This window comes from Schistocerca gregaria, chromosome 3, assembly GCF_023897955.1.
Source record: "Schistocerca gregaria isolate iqSchGreg1 chromosome 3, iqSchGreg1.2, whole genome shotgun sequence".
NCBI lineage: Eukaryota > Metazoa > Arthropoda > Insecta > Orthoptera > Acrididae > Schistocerca > Schistocerca gregaria.
Window position 1 is genome coordinate 538,332,476 of NC_064922.1, and position 19,178 is coordinate 538,351,653.

General features: G+C 41.8%; 1 protein-coding gene across 1 annotated transcript in view; it reads left to right on the top strand.

Moving 5' to 3' along the window:
* LOC126354378 (cytochrome P450 4g15-like) overlaps positions 1-2,231 on the top strand; it is a 141,257-nt gene extending 139,026 nt beyond the window's left edge. Inside the window, exon 13 of the mRNA XM_050003978.1 lies at positions 1,680-2,231. Within this exon, the coding sequence (XP_049859935.1) occupies positions 1,680-1,855 (176 nt within the window). The 3' untranslated portion in view covers positions 1,856-2,231. The remainder of the gene's footprint in view (positions 1-1,679) is intronic.
* The last annotated feature ends 16,947 nt before the right edge of the window (positions 2,232-19,178 follow it).

Genomic DNA, 19,178 nt, shown 5'->3' on the forward strand with positions numbered 1-19,178 from the left:
ATCCCACCCTCTGTGTATGTTCAGATCTTGTGGGCCAGGAGTCTTCCTTTGGAACAGAGCAAACAACTGCATTTGACACAGGGCCTTTGTCAGCCATAGACAGCACCTGAAACCTGTTTGGAAGACAACCGGCAAGGCCTTTCAATCAATCCCCCGGAAAGTCTTTCACTGCCTGCCAGACCTTGAAACAACCTTCCACTTGACCAAGAGGAGGTGTCATCCTTGTAACCAGGGCAGTCACAGTAGTGAACCAATTGGGGTACACTAAGGACTTGTAAGTCATATCTTGCCTCCTGCCAAGTACGGCCTATACAGCCTCATCCATAATTTTTAAGCCCTATTCCTTTTAAATCTACTGAATTTCAGTACCACATCACAATTAAAGATTTGTCTCCCTAACAGTCTGAATGATTACTTTTACCTCATAATAGATTCTCTCAATCTCTTCATCATCTATTGAGCTCGCTAGCATATAAACTTGTACTATTATAGTGACTGTCTATCTTGGCTATGATAATGCCTTCACGATGCTGTTCATAGAAGCTCACCTATGTTCCCATTGCCTTGCTCATTATAAGATCTATTCTTGCATTACTCTTTATTTGATTTTGCATTTATAATCCTGAACTCAATTGATCATAATCTTGTTCTTCCTGGTACTGCACTTCAATAATTCCCACTATATCTAACTTCAAGCTATAGATTTTCCTTTCTAAATTCTCAAACCTACCTACCTACCTACGTAATTCCACACTCTAACCCACAGAATGCCAGTTTCATTTTTCTTGATGATGACATCCTTCTGAGTAGTCCACATCCAGAGTTCCAAAAGGGGGATTATTTTACATCTCAAATATTTTATCTAAGAGGATGCTGTCATCCTATAACCACACAATGGAACTGCATCTTCTTGAGAAAAATAATCAATCATCCACACTGTCGTTCCTACAACTATTGAAAAGTTGGCTTCCACTCTTCTAAAACCTTAAGCTAGTCTGGCCTTTCCACTTTGCACTAGTACCACTTCAGTGGGTTGTACCTGTGGTATAGCTATCTGCATCACTGAGGCATGCAAGCCACCACTCATTGCAAGATCCTAGACTCATGTTGTAGTGTCACTTTTTTGAGGCCACTTCCTGCATTTCTGCACACTCATTACCTTTCATATTGGTTATTTCACTAGCCTATTTCATAATAATTTTAAATTTTCGCACCCTTTCTTGCTTTTTACCATTATTTGTCTTAATAATTTCAAACATTCCTCTCATATCTTTCTTGTTCTCTCCATATTCACTGAGAGAAAAAATTATCTAGTTTTCTGTTTTTCAATGGGTTATAGGTTTGATACTGTTTTTTGTTTATCTTTATTTCTTTCTTACATCTAAATGCTGTCTTGAAAGAGGCTTTTTTTTCCTTTTTATTAGGTATTGTATCTTTCTGTAAGTTTTCTTTCTCATGTCCTCTTTTTATTCAGCAGATTGCTTCATTTTATTCCTGGATTCTACCATACTTATTTCACTACGTGTTCATTGTTGAATGAGAAAATTAGTTTGTAACAAGACATTTCTTGTGAAATAGTAATCTGTTAAAACAAGTTTTAAGGATGAAACAATCACTATATTTTTAGAAATTTCTCATGTATTCAAATTCACCATAACATTTTTTTCCTTCCATTACAGGTCGCAAATACGCCATGTTGAAACTGAAAATTCTCCTGTCAACTGTTCTGCGAAATTACAAAATTGTGTCTGATATAAAAGAATCAGAGTTTAAATTGCAAGCAGACATCATATTGAAACGTACTGATGGTTTCCGCATAAAAATTGAACCAAGGAGGTCTGTTAAAGCAATGTGAACTGTAGACTATACAACTTCCACTAAAATTCCAACAAAAATTTGCTCAAACGCTGCTGTGAAACATTTTGTGCTACTATAAACAGTGTTGTCATATTTGTCCCACATTCAATAAAAAAAATAGCTTCCTGTCAGAAACTGGAAACAGTTTGAAGATATATGTGGCCATTTTTTACTCAAACTATGTATGAAACTGACTTTTTCTACACAGGCAATAAAACTCTATTATAAATGTATTGTTATTATGGTATTATTATTATCCTTATTATTTCTATTACACATACTACTATTGTTAAATTTTGTAACATAAAGATGGAAGACTGATTGTAGAGATGGTGTAAATTATTGAAAATAAACTAATGAGAGAAAGAGAGAAATGATCTGTAGTTCCATACTACCCAACATTCACATCCTTAATGCAAGAAATCTGTTTTAGTTCCATCAGTTTTCTCAGGGCTACAAAAAATAAATGTAAACATGGAAACAATTTTCATGGTATAGGACTTCCTGATATTGTGGGTCAGTTCACCAGGCTTGCTCGACTAATCATGTGCACATTCCACATTTTTAACACCACAGTTTTATAGTTACTGAATATTCTTCAATAGCGGACTTTATGATGTTGATGCAAAAACTATATTTACTCATTGATTTATGGCTAAGTTTTCAAGCTATGCTGGTGGTCTTTTTGCTGAAAGGGGAATTTTTGCACCATCTATGGTAACTGGAGGGAAGAATGACCCATCACACAGCCTCAGTGTGGCACAGAAAGGAGTTATCTATTCAGCCACAAAAATCTTCAATCACAGAAGTCAGTTGTGCTTCACAACTACCTCTACTCCACAGAAGAATTTTTGAAGAAATAGTAATACTATTTTTTGTGTGTGTGAAAGAGAGATTGTGTGTGCAATTATAGTTCTGACTTGATTTGTTTCCAATCATAGAAAGTGGTCATAACTTGGACCCATCAAACATGCACTTAACCAGTTAAGTGAATATTGTTTTACACTACTCTCATTTGGCATGATGTGCAGCCTTGTCCCACTTTCCACTACAATACAGTAATTTACTGAACTTCATAATCAAGAATTTCTCCACACTTCATCTTAAATACATCACTTAAATGGATCGCCTTCACCACAAGCTCTCATTGGTCTCAAGACACTATGGCCTTTCTTCTTTGATGAGCCAGTTCAGCCACCATTATCAAAAGTTGGCTTCAGATTAATGTAGTTGTGAGACATCTGAGGCTGGGGTTCATAAATATCCATAGAAACTCATACTTGGAATTTATTGGAATGCAGAAACTGATGCACTCTCAGGCCATGTTCGCAGTGACCCTCTCCCCACAGGTTGATCCATAACATCAGCTGACAGCTTGTTCATGGTGTGACCAATTTCCTTTGTCAGCTTTTGGCAGGATGAAGGAGACTGGGTTTCATTAGAATCTATTCTGTCAAGGAGGTCAGAGTCTATTTTATCCCCCTTGGACAAAATGGTTTCCATGATGCCTCTGTGCATGGAGGTGAGTGCTGCAATGCAACTTTTGCTGTCAAAAAGATGTGGCATGTGTAAAAGCTATATATATTTCAAATTAGTGTAGTGACTTCTGCACATTATTTCCTTAGTTACTGGAATAATCAGACAAGTTTTACAAATCTATGAGATGAAGAGGGAGATGATCTTTTACATACTTGATGTGATTTGTGGTGACACTGAAAAGTAAGATTACAAACATCCTACACAACCTCAAATAAATTCAGCAAAACAAACAGATGCCAATTAACCTTCACCTGTCATTTGGCATACATGTGAAAGATAAACATAAATTTTAGTATGAGATATTCTGAACACCTAAAGCACTGTAAAGTGGAAATATATATTTCACATTTTCAAACCACCTCATATAACAAAATGATGCAAAGATTGGTAAACAGAATTGCTGCACAGAATGTTGCAAAGTCTGAGAACTTGCTTTAAATGCTTCCCAATTCACGGGTGACTTTACTGGTACGGCCGCATCCCTTTGTCCGAACCAGTCACCCGGGTTATTCACTATACGTCTTCCTCCGTTGCTATTGGTGAGACTTCGACTTTAATGACTTGACTCAGAACAAAGACTCGACTTCTGTGGCTTACTGGCGAAGGGACGACATCTTCTTCTTTCTTCATAAGTCATGGTAACTAGACGCTGCTATCAGGTTCGATGCTGTCCTATGACCTCCATAGCTGCCGCTTCTTCTTCATGCGTACCGTCGGGAGTACATCAGCACGCCCAGCAACCGTAAGAGGCTTCCAGAACATGACAAGCGTACTCCATAAGTTGACCAGCACTTCCAGCAGACTTCGAGCAGACTCCCAGCAGACTTCAGAAGAAGCTGCAAACTTCGAGAGGGAGCTGCCTCTTTCCGGGGTATTTATTTCGTGTTCCTGCTGACAGCGTGACGTTTGTAACACAGTGACTGACCTCTGTGGTTCCATCCTAGAAGGTTCCCACGTGTATCGTGCACGTGACTTATGCTGGCTCCTGATCTGTCAGCCCTGCTTTCCAGCGGGGCGGGCAATGTCCTCCGGACGACGCCCCCAGTAGACTGCTGACTGCTTGGTTCGCATACTCGATCGGACGATTACCTCTCCGCGGTCCTGCTCCACTTCCGTGTATCTGCTAGCGTGCTTGAGTCCCTGTAACTTCCTTCACCAAGTCTTTACTTAATTTTATAACTAATATTTACATATACGATCACTACACCTATTACACTCCTCCACCGTTCGTAAAAAATTCGTCCTCGAATTTACACTATGTCCACTGTTTGGGAAATTCATCCTCCACAACACATCTATTTAATCACAACACTTTGTTCTTGGTTATTATTTTCGCAATACATTTTGACAAGACTGTCACTACTGTACCTATGACATTCCTCCCTCTCCACGAAATTCGTCCCGAATTTTTACCCTTAGCTAGCACAACAAAAGAGAGAAATTACAAATAGAAGTACATAATGATAACCTTACTATAATATATAATATTTTTGTTCTAACGGAATGTAAGTAAAAGGGTAAGAAAAATTACAGTTGTGAGCATTGTGTAGGTTTCAGCCATTCTGCCGGTATTTGATGTAGGACTACATTAGGGTTTGTATTAATTTTACATTTGACGTACAGGAAAATAATACAAAGTATAACTATAACCAAGAAGCTTGCAGAAATACCTGTGCTCACAGTGATAAGTCGTATTTTATGTTGCTGCTGTAACTCTAACACATGCTGCATTATAGCATTGGTGTTAATTTTGCATTGTTGTGCATTAATAAAAACGTCTTGGGATTGTAAGATAGAAGTATTTAGGGAATTATTTAGATATGACAGGTTTTGAGGAGGCAATAGTTGCATTGTTGTTTCTGGCCAATAGATTAGTGAGAAGTTTGAGGAAACAATAGTTGAACCGATTACAGTTGCTGGTAAACGAAATTTTGAGCTGGAGAAGGAACAAAAGGTACCATTTACTAACAATCCGCTATCTCTAAGTTCAATGTGCTGACTTACAGTAACTACTCCGTTATTGTAACATTGCGTAACCACACGGGTTGGATGGTGTACTGCATAAAGCCAACGATTTCCTATTTGTTCGAAAAAGAACGGTGTATCAGTTAGTACATCGCGTGCGCAATTTGACGCGTTATTTCGTTGGAAGAATAACTGAGATTCACAATTCTCAGCGTTCACTTCTGTGGCACGTGATGGACATATGATGAATTCCTCATGTATGCACTTATTCAATTCTGCAGTAGTCATTACTGCGGTTGAGTTCGATGCTTTCGAAACTAACAATACCTGGTTTGTGCGGAATTGTACAAATTTATTGATTTTACTCCACTTAACTGGAAATGGATGTATTGTGTAACAATCAAATATATTAGTTTTACCAGTTACTGGGAAGGAAATATGGATTCTTAATTTTACATTGTCTGTATCGACAAAGATTTTTGCTAAGTGGTAACATTGTGGTAAATATTCCTTGCGTGGAGGAAAAATTAATTGGAATGAATCTGGTAGTCGTTTACGGATCTGGAACAAGGTTACTATGAATTTTCTTGGTGATATTAAAGTTGGTGATAAATGTCCTTGTATTGCATGTTGTACAGCTTTGAGATCTCCTATTGCTAACCGCGCATCTATTAACTTATCTGTGAGTAACCGAAGTAACTTTGCTACTAAAATTTTCCGGTCCGCCCAATCTAGCCTGGTTTCGACGATCCGTATTTAGTACCGCTGACGTAGTTTGGATGTATTTATTTAATTCTTGCGTGATATTTCGAATGATCTTTGTGTTATTAAGTATTGATCGTTCTAAATCGCTCAGCCTTGTGGTATGCCACGCCGTGCTAGCTCTATCGTGACTTACTGTTTCCGTAATATCTTGCAAAGTATTATTTAATTGAATGATGTCATCATCGTCGGCTGAACCAAAAAGAATTTTTAGCACTTTCCCTCCAGCGTTTATCCATCCTCGCTTGACCCGTCTAACTGCATGAGGTACTAATTCTTCCAGTTGATGTAATTGATCTCGTAGTTGGTTGTAAAAGTTTTGTAGAGTTTTATACTCAATTTTTGTCTCGTTAAATATCTCTGCTTTTCGTGCCGTTGTGTTTAATGTACTGAACTCTTACGTCTAGCTTCCTTAATTCATTGCGTATTTGCCATGGATTATATTCTAACACTATCGTCCACTGGTGATTGGTTAATATTACCGGATCTTGGTGAACAAAAATGACGCCACTTGTCAACTGATAACCTGCAACCCATCGGTCATGCATGTTACGAGTAATAGTAGTACTGCTGCATGGTAGTATTCCATTGTAGTGGAAGGCGATACCTGTAAAAATATAATTTCTATAAGTAAGTGATTAATGTATGTGGAGACCACGAGAAGAAAGGAGAAAGAGAAAAAAAATAATAATAATAATAAATCAATGGTTCTCAAGGTTGTAAAACCTTTGCATCCGTGAGTAACCTTCAGGCTTACCTACTTCCAGTCTAATACATATTATCTATTGCTATACCAATAATCCATAACAATTAATTAGTGTTTAGTATTGTATTTACACTCTTCCTTTCTTGCTATAAGACCCTTATCGCTAGAAAACCTATATACAGTTTCATCAACAGTCGGATGGCTTGTGCAGTGGATGCTTATTTCACTGTGCGCAGTTGAAGACGATATGGTGCTGTATGTATATTTTGTGCAGATGTGTCTGTTGTTAGTCGTTGTCTTGGTGCTGCACGTTTATATTGTATTGGTGGAGGTGTCATATCTCCTTTGTAGGGTTTTACTCTGCTGGCATGTACTACAGTCGTTTTAGTTGGTAATTGCAACTTAACATTCACTGGTGATGTTATTTCTACTACTTGGTACGGACCCTGGTAATTTGTAACGAACTTCTTACTGTTTCCTTTCGGAACGTAAGGTGTTGATAGCAGAACCCTTTGTCCAATTTTAAAATTCGGATACTTGGTGTGTAAGTTGGTTGCCTTTTCCTGTCGTTCCAAAGCTTTTGTGTTCGATTTTTGCAACTTCCTCCACACATCTTTAATTATTGTAGCAAACTTCCTAACTGCTTCTCCATTCTTTCCTTCTTTGGGCTTAATGACGTCGAAAGGTGATGGCATCTTTCTGCTGAAGACTACTTCATAAGGAGACATGCCCATTCCTTCATGAATTTTGGTATTGTACGCGGAAGTGCAGTAGGGTAAATAGACGTCACAGTTTGTGTGTTCCTTATTTATGTAGTGACTAAGCATTTTCCCTATAGTGCAGTGTATTCTCTCCGTTCGTCCGTTAGCCTGTGGGTGTAAAGGAGTGGTTCGTAACTTGCGTACTCTTAAGAGGTGACAAAGTTGCTGCATGATATCAGACATGAAGTTTCGCCCCTGGTCAGTTATGATAGCTTCCGGCACACCGAACTTCAAAATCCAATAATTTACTAGAGCCTGTGCAATAGTGTTCGCCTGCTGATCAGGTAGAGCGACCATCGTGAGATATCTTGAAAAATGGTCCAAAATAGTTAATACGTATATATTTCCTGCTGCTGTTTTGTTAAAAGGGCCATATACGTCTGTGCCGACGATTTGGAAGGGTTTTGAAGCTTCAGGGAGTCTTTGTAGAGGTATACGTTGACGGCAAACATCCGCTCGTTGTGCACAAGATATGCAATTACGTACGTAGTGCGCGTCGTCCAACTTTCTCGTTTGCCACCAAAAACGTTTGGCTACTCGTCGTTCCTTATTTCTCTGACCTCCACGTCCTGATAGAATTTGTTCATGGGCCTCCCGCCTGACTTCCTGTCTAAGGTGTTCGGGCACTACTATTCTCGGTCCGAGTCTCGTCATTCGACAAAGGACTCCATCCTCTACGCTAAATTGTCTTTGTTTAGCATATTTTTTACATTCAGCGTCTGATGACTGAGCTCTTTGCCATTCTTCTTCATTCCGACCTACGGCTTCTATTAGTGCAATCTTTCGACTAAGACAGTCAGCATTTAAATGATTTTTGCCTGGTTTGTAAATGACTTCAAAGTCCATTTCTGATAAGCTCAGGGACCAGCGCGTTAACCGACTTGAAGGGTCTTTTAATCCAAGTAGCCATTTAAGGGCTGCGTGATCTGTTATTACTTTGAATTTATTACCATATAAGTAACACCTGAAATATTTAATACCGTAAATGACACTTAGTAATTCCTTTTCTGTGGTTGAATAATTCTTTTCTGCTATATTCAACTGTCTTGATGCATACGCTACTGGATGTTCTGCACCATTAATGTTTTGACTCACCACCACACCAATCGCGTGACCAGATGCATCGCACGATAGAATGAACTCTTTACTGAAGTCCGGATAGATCAATACTGGGCTGTGTATTAATTTGTTCTTTAAAGTTTGAAAAGATTCCTCGCATTTCATAGTCCATTGAAATTTACTACCTTTCTTTAGTAACTGTGTGAGTGGTTGTGCTATTTCTGCATAATCCTTTACATATCTATGATAATAATTCGAGAGTCCCAGGAATTGTTGTACTTCTCTAACTGATTGGGGATTTGGGAAATCTCTGACTGCTGATATTAATTGAGGCTCTGTTTTTACTCCTTCTTCACTGATAACGTGGCCTAAACATGTAACTTCTTTCAGAGTGAATTGACATTTTTTCTAAATTTACCATGAGCTTGGCATCCCTCAGGCGTTGGAAAAGTTCTCACAAACGAATCGCATGCTCGTTGATATCCTTCGAGAAAATAATTACGTCATCTAAATACACGAGACAGTGTCGAGGTTTTAATCCACGTACCACACCATCTAACAATCTTTGAAATGTTGCAGGGGCATTTTTGAGGCCAAAAGGCATTGTTTTAAATTGCCAATGTCCACTAGGGGTAGAGAACGCGGTTTTGTGTCTGTCCTCTAGGGCTACTTCTATTTCATGGTAACCACTGCGTAGATCGATGGTGGAAAAATACCTACTGTTACCGAGATGGTCAATGGTGTCAGTAATGTTTGGTAATGGATAAACGTCTGAAATGGTTTTGCTATTTAGCTGCCTGTAATCGCAGCAGAATCTGTATCGCTTCGTGCCGTCAGCCGATTTTTTCGGAACAATGACAATGTTCGTGTTATACGGGGAGTCCGAATATTCTATGATACCGTCTTTTAAGTGTTGATCTATGAACTCATCGAGTAATGGCTGTAATTTATGTGGAACTCTGTACGGTTTTCTGTAAACTGGGGCACTATTTCCTGTAGGAATTCGGTGTTGGGTTATATTTGTAGCTGGTAGTGGCCTTGTGAATTAAAAAGATCTTGAAATTCGTTTAACACTGTTTCTATTGCCTCTCGTTTGCTTCCTTTCAAATGAGAAATCTGTTGGCGCAATGCAGTGCTGTAGGCGGCTGGCTCAGTACTTGAATCTGGCCGATCAAAATCATCCGCTTCCAGTGTACTTATATTAGCTATTAGCATTCCCTTCCTTAATCCTTTATCCTCAGACCCAAAATTATCTACATGTATCGGTACCTTCTGTATTCGGTCAATTTCTGTAACATGAGCTACACTCCTGCACACAAAACAATGTGCTGTGTCTAATTCGTCATTTTCTTCCAAAGGTTCCACTATGCATAGTGCGTTTGTGGGTGCGGCAGTATGAATGTCTATCCAAAGTATTTTTCCCGTACCGACCGGTATTGTGTCCCGAGAATCTACCTTCAAGGAAATAGCGTGCAGTTTTTGTGATTCCTCATTCCGGAGTAAGGAATCTTGCAGCTGAATTTCCTTGGCAACGGTTTCACTTAGTCGAAACACGGTTCCACTAGGTTCCACGGTTTGTTGCCCGAGGTTGATTATGGCGTGATGTTTGTGTAGGAAATCTAACCCTAGGATAGCATCGTACTCGTCGCTCACCCTCGATACTACCTCCATAACTTCTTGGAATTTTACACCATTTATGTGAAAGGACAGTGACGTACAGCCTGCTGAACGTATGTCACATCCGCCAATACTACTCAACTTATACCTTGGAGGGTCGTATTTCTTATTTACTGTACATTTCTTACTAACAACTGACACAAAAGCTCCGGTGTCCACCAATAGCCTACTTTCTTTACCATTAATAATGCCTGAAAACCAGCATTCCGCCTTTGCATGCGCTTTGATAGCATGGAATTTTACTGGGAACGCCGGGCGGCGGTTCCAGGGTTCCCTGATTCGTTTAACTGTCCCCTATTCCCTGATCTCCTTACACTTCTACATTCCCGAAATGTGTGACCTATTCTGTGGCAAATTGTGCACTGTTGTTGCCTGCAATTTTTTGCAATGTGTCCCTGTCTGTCGCATCGAAAACAGCGAACTCCTGTGGCGAATACATTTTTCTTTTCTTTGTATTTTGTCATGACATCGATTTCCTCGAAAGCGGTAGCAATGCTAAGTGCTTCGTTTAAGTTTTTCGGAAATTCTGCACGGACACGGCGTGAAGATTCGGGTGGCAAACCACGTAAAAAAGTATATAAAGCTCTATTTTCAGCTTCCATCAAAATGTCGCTCCCGGTCAACTGGTATGTGTGACTATTGACTTTCCGTATCCTATCCACAAAACTTTCAAGTGTTTCATTATGTCTCTGAGACATGGTGTTTAGTTTTTCTCTGTAAAAACGGCAACTGTTCTGTTTTTTATATCTTTTTAACAAGCCTTGCTTCAATTTCTCAAATGTTAATACATTCCGCAATTCCTCTTGGCATAAGACGTGTGTCTTTGCTTCTCCAATTAATCGTAATTTTTTCATTTGTAGTAGCTGTTCATCCGTCCAAAAACCTAGTTTAGCTGCTGCTAATAAATCTGCAAAAAATGCTTCTATGTCCTCACCCGGCTTGCTAGAAAATGGGGTCACTAAGGTTGCTGCTGATTGGTCTAACATGGTTGGGGTTGCTTTGGAAGATGAACTACTCTGGGATAATCTGTTTAGCAAGTCATTGTTATCTTGTTTTAACTGAGCATCTTGATTAACTAAGCTTTGTATAGCTTTGGTTGCGGAAACTTCTTGTACCTGACTGTTTGCCATTGTACTATTTTCCTGTTTACACAAGCACAATACAAACAAATATTTAACTTTAGTACAGAAATCACTACCAAGTATTCGATTTAATGCAAGAAATAATGAGTATTTGTCTATGTCATTACCAACTGGGAAAAACAAAATACAATATCAATTACTACTTGAAAAGAATAATAGTGACTCACATGAGTTTCGCTACAAACAAAAAGAACGAAAGAGCAAAAGAACTATCGTTAGCCATTTTGCACTCACCAAAAATTGAATTAACGTCTGTTGATTGTAGATGGTTGCTAGAAATCTTGTGCCTGTGGCTGATACTGGTGTTGATGACTTCTTGAGCCGTGGTCCTCGACTCAATATAGCCACTACCGACGTCTAGTTACCGGATAGATCCAAGTTCTGTCTGCCAATATATTTATGTCCTACACCCAAAAGAGCCAAGGTATTCTGACACCAAAAATCTAGAGTCTCTTTTTATTTCTTTCTTGTTATTCTTATTATTTTTCAGGCATGGAGAGCTGGGCTACATGGATTCTTCCCTTGGCTCAGAGGATGAGGTACAATAAAACATCCCTTACTCCAAGAGTTATTTATTGACAAACATTTCCTTGACAACAGTGCATTCAGCGGACTTCAACTGGTTTACTTTACTCGCTTGGTTCAGTGCTTCTGTAGCAACACGACGTAGTGGCCTCGGTGCTGGCGGCGGCTGGAGATGCTAACGTAGACTGCAAGGAATGCACTAGAAACAGCAGCTGACGACGGCCGCACGTGGCGAGCGCTGCTTACGCGGCAAGACTGTGTGCCGGCGAGTGTACTGGCTTGCCTTGCAATTCCGGGCGGCTGACCGGCTACTGCGATGACAAAAGTTGCCCCGTGCTAGCAGCGAACCCGTGTTCTCAGATTCGGCGTCCATTGAACTGGGGTTCTTCCCAATTCATGGGTGACTTTACTGGTACGGCCGCATCCCTTCGTCCGAACCAGTCACCCGGGTTATTCACTATACGTCTTCCTCCGTTGCTATTGGTGAGACTTCGACTTTAATGACTTGACTCAGAACGAAGACTCGACTTCTGTGGCTTACTGGCGAAGGGACGACATCTTCTTCTTCTTCGTAAGTCGTGGTAACTAGACGCTGCTATCAGGTTCGATGCTGTCCTGTCACCTCCATAGCTGCCGCTTCTTCTTCATGCGTACCGTCGGGAGTACATCAGCACGCCCGGCAACCGTCCGAGGCTTCCGGAACATGACAAGCGTACTCCATAAGTTGACCAGCACTTCCAGCAGACTTCGAGCAGACTCCCAGCAGACTTCAGAAGAAGCTGCAAACTTCGAGAGGGAGCTGCCTCTTTCCGGGATATTTATTTCGTGTTCCTGCTGACGGCGTGACGTTTGTAGCACAGTGACTGACCTCTGTGGTTCGATCCTAGAAGGTTCCCACTTGTATCGTGCACGTGACTTACGCTGGCTCCTGATCTGTCAGCCCTGCTTTTCAGCGGGGCGGGCAATGTCCTCCGGACGACGCCCCCAGTAGACTGCAGACTGCTTGGTTCGCATACTCGATCGGACGATTATCTCTCCGTGGTCCTGCTCCACTTCCGTGTATCTGCTATGGTGTCCCTGTAACTTCCTTCACCAAGTCTTTACTTAATTTTATAACTAATATTTACGCATATGATCACTACACCTATTACACTAGGGAAATGCAGTCAGTCTACAAAGGAGATTGCTAACAAATGACTAATTCTAGAATATTGCTCAAATGTGTAGAACCCATACCAAATAGGGCTAACAGGGGATACTGACCATATGCAGAGAAAGGCAGCACAAATGGTTACAGGTTTGTTTGACCCATGGGAGAGTGTCATGCAGATGCTGAAGAAAGTGGACTGGCACACACTACACAATAGACATAAACTATCCCAAGAAATTCCACTAACAAAGTTTTAATAACCAGCTTTAAATGATAACTCTAGCAATATTCTAAAACCTCTTACTTATCGCTAACATAGAGATCATGACAAGGTTAGAATAATTACAGCAAGCACAGAGGCAGTTAAACAATCATTCTTTCCATATTCCACATGTGAATGGAACAGGAAGAAACCTTAATAACTGGTACAATGAGATGTACCCTCTGATATGCGCTTCACAGTGGTTTGCAGAATGTAGATGTAGATGTAAAAGTACAATTATTCCTCTAACAGCATGAAAATACCAGTGAGCAATAATAATCTGTAGAGCTAATGCCCTCCAACCAAAACCTAAAAAAGATAGATTACAGTAACCTTAAGCATAAGATACACCATTCTTCTTACTTGAACAAATTATTTTTGGAGATTACGGTTTACGTCTAAAATTTCTGATAAAGATACTGCCTATTTGTGGTTTCCAATCAAGCTGCAATATCAGTCCACACATTTGGAGCTACATCCTGAGTATGACAGTGTGGCAACTATCGACTAAGTCATGTGTAACATCTTTGTTTGGCAAGCTCTTTGTGATCAGTCTGTGGTCGCACATGAAATGATAAATACATGTACTGAGAATCAAGAGATGTGTATATCTGTATATGTGTGCTTGGACCAATAAAAGAGTGCTTATTATGTCTGTTATAGTGTACACCATTGGATCCGGAAATCCTGCAACACTAAACCCATATTTCATTATCATACATGAATCAGCAATCGTATGGCAGTGTTCTGTACTAACAAAATGTTTTTGAGCTCAAAACTTCGCATGCGAAGGTTTCACGTCAAATGTGAACTTTTCATGTGTTCTGAGTGCTCAACAATGGCCGAGACAATGTGCTCAAACTCCAGTGACTATGCTTACAAGTTTCCCACGTGACAGTGTCAAATTTCCACCCAAGTCAGTGGTGGTACAAATCAAGCCACACGCTCAAGACAGAAAATTTCATGTTTATTTGCATCAACCCCCCCCCCCCCCCCACCAGCATCCGCTTTATGAGTGGTTCTGACAGCACACTCCATTCCTGGCACATCTGCGGCATGTGTTCCACAAACGTTAGGTGATTTTAACAATTTTAATGCACCTGTAGAGGAGGGCCGAAAACTGTACTGTATCATTTTCCGCACATCAGCTGAATACAGTTGACTCTTCCACGCTGGTCCATTCTACACCTATTGGCGTTACTCCACCAAATGCCCAACTCATTGATTTCTCGACCACGGTCGAGCCATCACACCTACCATACTGCGTGCCACTGACAGTGTGTGCAATTGGTATACTGCTACTGCACCTGAGCCAGTTATGTTGCAGAGCTATGGAGAGGGAGTGACAGTTTCCGACAAATAGTTACGCCAAGACTCCCCCATCCATTGACGTAACCTACCACCCCTTCACAAGGACCACCCACGCACATAGTTTGCCTTGGTTGACCACGTCCTGCAGCTACACGGTGTCACTGATGAAAACTCAAAGTTCCATTGATTACTATGTCATGTCCGTGATGAACCAGACCTGATCTGTGATATTGTGGCTTCGCCTCCTGCTATGGACAAATAAGTGTTCCTCTGACACACCATCCTCGAATACCTATTCAGATTTACAGAGGAAGCTATCCACCTCATCATCAGTAATGAGTCGCTGTGTTCCAGATCCCCGTCACAGCTCTGGTGTCATCTCCACGCTATGATTGACACACATCTTATGCCAGACACTACACTTTGGACCATCTGCTTAATCAGACTTCCTCTGGAAGTTCAAATTCACCTTCTCCATTTAACTTCGGCCACAATGGATGCTAAACTGAAGATTGCAGACCAAGTTTACAACATTCTGCCACCACCGCATACCCCCGGGGGGCCGTCAGGCCTCAGGTGTTGGCACACCTGCACGGCAGTTTGCATTGTTCGGTACATAGTGTGCATGACTCGCTCTGCACATGAGCGCGGACCCAACACCGCCTGGCAACCACTGCCATAACTCCTCTCCTACCAGCTCTACTGCAGTGCCGACATCGGAGGAATCTATAAACACCACCCCTTCACTGCCATTTTGGCCTCAGACAGCTCAATGGAAGACGCTAAGTGCCATTCTGCTTGGTGTTATTTCCATTCCCACTTCGGCAATGCAGCTAAGAAATGTCGTTCCCCATGCACGTTTCCAAAGTAATAGCGTGACTCCACTCAGGCACTACAGGCCGTATTGCATCACACAGACACCTCTCCCTTAATACTTCTTCACCTCATGCACCAGGACACTTGTACATGAAAGACGCAGTGTCTTGTCTTTCATTTCTAGGGGGCTGAGCTTAGTGTCATACTGTTCTCTGCAGGTATTAAATTCGAGTGACAGCCTTGCCCCCTGCTTCAAGCTGCCAGTAATTCCTTGATCCAATCTCATGGTGTAACTAATTTAAACCTTAAACTGCAGGAAATTAACACCCCCTTACAATGGACTTTCATTATCGTCGATGTGGATCAACCCGTGCTCAGGGTAGATTTTCTTTTAGCCCATCCTCTGTCACCTAACCCATAACAATGTACACTAATCTTTAACTCGATAGACCATACCACTGGTTCTGATATTTCTTCCCTCTCAGCTGAGAGTGCCACTCTATTCTGCGAGCTAACTGAAGCAGTGCTCTCTCTTAAATCACACAATGACAAGCTTCAGGACAACAATGAAGCCCTCTGCTTATGCATCACCGCCTTACAAGCCAAGCTCACTGACACTCGTAAGCAGGTCACCCAGCTGTCACACATGGCCACACCCTCGACCCCCGCACCGCCTCCTCGCACCTGCCGCCAACGCCATGTGACTTTTCTACTGCTGGACAGAAGCTGTGTTCACTACACCACTGAGTACCCCACTGAGCTCCATGACAAGGACTATCGGTGGATCACAGTCACTGCTGTTGCTCTGCCAATCCGGGACACACAAGCGTGTGCATTACAGATCAGTCATACTTCATCAGGTGTCGGTCTGTCATCCCTGTCAGTATTTGCAATCAACAATGGTACTGAAACTTCCTGGCAGATTAAAACTGTGTGCCCGACCGAGACTCGAACTCGGGACCTTTGCCTTTTGCAGGCAAGTGCTCTACCATCTGAGCTACTGAAGTATGACTCACGCCCGGTGCTCATTGCTTTACTTCTGGCAGTATCTCGTCTCCTACGTTCCAAACTTTACAGAAGCTCTCCTGCGAACCTTAGAGAACTAGCACTCCTGAAAGAAAGGATACTGCGGAGACATGGCTTAGTCACAGCCTGGGGGATGTTTCTAGAATGAGATTTTCACTCTGCAGCAGAGTGTGCGCTGATATGAAACTTCCTGGCAGATTATAACTCATTCTGGAAACATCCCCCAGGCTGTGGCTAAGCCATGTCTCCGCAGAATCCTTTCTTTCAGGAGTACTAGTTCTGCAAGGTTCGCAGGAGAGCTTCTGTAAAGTTTGGAAGGTAGGAGACGAGATACTGGGAGAAGTAAAGCTGTGAGGATAGGGCATGAGTCGTGCTTGGGTAGCTCAGTTGGTAGAACGCTTGCCCACGAAAGGCAAAGGTCCCGAGTTCAAGTCTCGATTGGCCACACAGTTTTAATCTGCCAGTAAGTTTCATATCAGCGCACACTCCGCTGCAGAGTGAAAATCTCATTCTGGAACAATGGTACTGTTCACAGAATCAATACCCTGGAAGGTCATCCAGTGCACCCAAAGGCTAGACATTTAAACCCAGAAAAACTTGAACATGCCAAAGTGATTATTCAGCAACTTTTAGACAGTAAGACTATCCGCCCTTCTTCTAGTAGTTGATCGTCACCCATTCATTTGGTGCCTAAGAAAGATAACACTTCCTGCCTCTGCACGGGGACAATTTTCAGTGTAATCAACTGCCACAAAACGTACCGCCAACAACCAATGGCTCCCGAGAACATTGAAAAAACCACCATCATCACCCCATTCAGATTGTTCAAGTATCTGTTTATGCTATTTGGCCCTAAAAACGTCACACAGATGTAGCAGCTGTTCATTGACTCATTGGTTGGAAAATTGGACTTCGCGTATGCATACCTGGATGACTTGTTAATTTTCTCTTCCTCACTCAAGGAACATGAACTCTACTTAAATTCAGTATTACAACTATTACATGCAAACGGTGTCACAGTGAACAATGCTAAGTCACAACTCCACCACACTAACAGCATCTGCCCCCTGCCCCAATGGGTTGAGGCTATGAGTACAGTGCCTTTGCCCAAAGACTTCCAGGGCCTCCGCCACTTCCCAGGAACTGTAAATTACTACCGCAAACACATTCACTGTGCTGCCAATATAGTAGCCCCACTGAAGGATACTCTTGCAGGAAAAATCACTTCAGGGCATCGAACGGTCACGTGGACTCCAGATATGCGACATGCATTTGATAACCTCAAGACAGCCTTACAGACGGTCGTTACGCTCGCATATCCCATCCCCGATGCTTCCATCTCACTTATTACAGACAGAAGTGATACAGTAGTGGGGGCGGTACTTCAGCAATCGGTGAGTTATGTTGTACAGCCTCAGATTTTTCTCCCACAAACTGTCCGCTTCACAATGTAAATGGTCGACCTTCAGCCAGGAACGTTTTGCTATTTAGGCTGCTATCAAATATTTACAAGATGATATCGAAGGTCGCCATTTCATGGTATTTACTGACCATGAACCACTGGTATACGCTTTCTGCATCCTAGGCAGGGACTCATCCCCGAGATTTTTTCTTCATATGGACCTCATATGCCAGTTTACAAACGACATACGTTATGTCAGAGGAACAGACAACCTCGTGGCTAATTTTTTATCTTGCGTGTCGGTATTATCTTCACAATTGGACCTCAGTGAACTCCCTAAATTGCAAACAGATGATACTGAACTCTCTGCATTGCACTCTGACGCTAAAGCAGGACTCAAACTAGAGTTATGGACACTCCCTGGATTCACGTCACCCATCTGTTGCAACATTTCAACAGGACGCATATGGCCAGTGATTCCTGCACCTCTCTGCCAGGACATTTTTAACAGTGTTCACGACTTGGCACACACTGGCATATGCACCACCGCACATCTGGTATCTGAACGCTTCTTTTGGCCCAGGGTGATAAAACAATCACACAGTTGGGTGTGAGTGTGTGTGACTTACCAGCGTCCAAAAGTAGGATGTCATACACAGCCCTGGATGGGTACATTCAATCTGGCAAATTGAAGATTTCAACATACACACATCGATATCGTTGGGCCCTTAGCCCCCTCAGCCCCGTTTCATTACGTACTGTCCACCAATGACAGTTTTACCCGCTGGGTATAGCTAATTCCCCTCAGTACTATTACAGCCAACACAGTGGCCAGAGCCCTTTTATTAATGTGGATCTCGCACTGTGGCTGCCCAGATTCTATCACCACCGACCAAGGCCGCCAGTTCGAGTCTGCCCTCTTCTGGCAGCTTTGTGAACTGTGGAGGATGAAACGGTTTAGGACGACAGCATACCACCACCAGAGCAATGGGCTTGTCAAACGCTGGTACCAAACACTTAAAGCTTCACTGATGTGCCATGGAGGTGAGTGGGCTGACACCTTACTATAGGTAGGTTTGAACTTGGTAGTAGGAGAAGAAATAGAAGAAAGAGTAGTGTGAATGGATATTAGCTTGGTAGTAAGAAAGAGACAGTATAAATACTAATTTAAATTTTGCCTTAAATTTCTACATCTACAGCTACATTTGCATCTATATC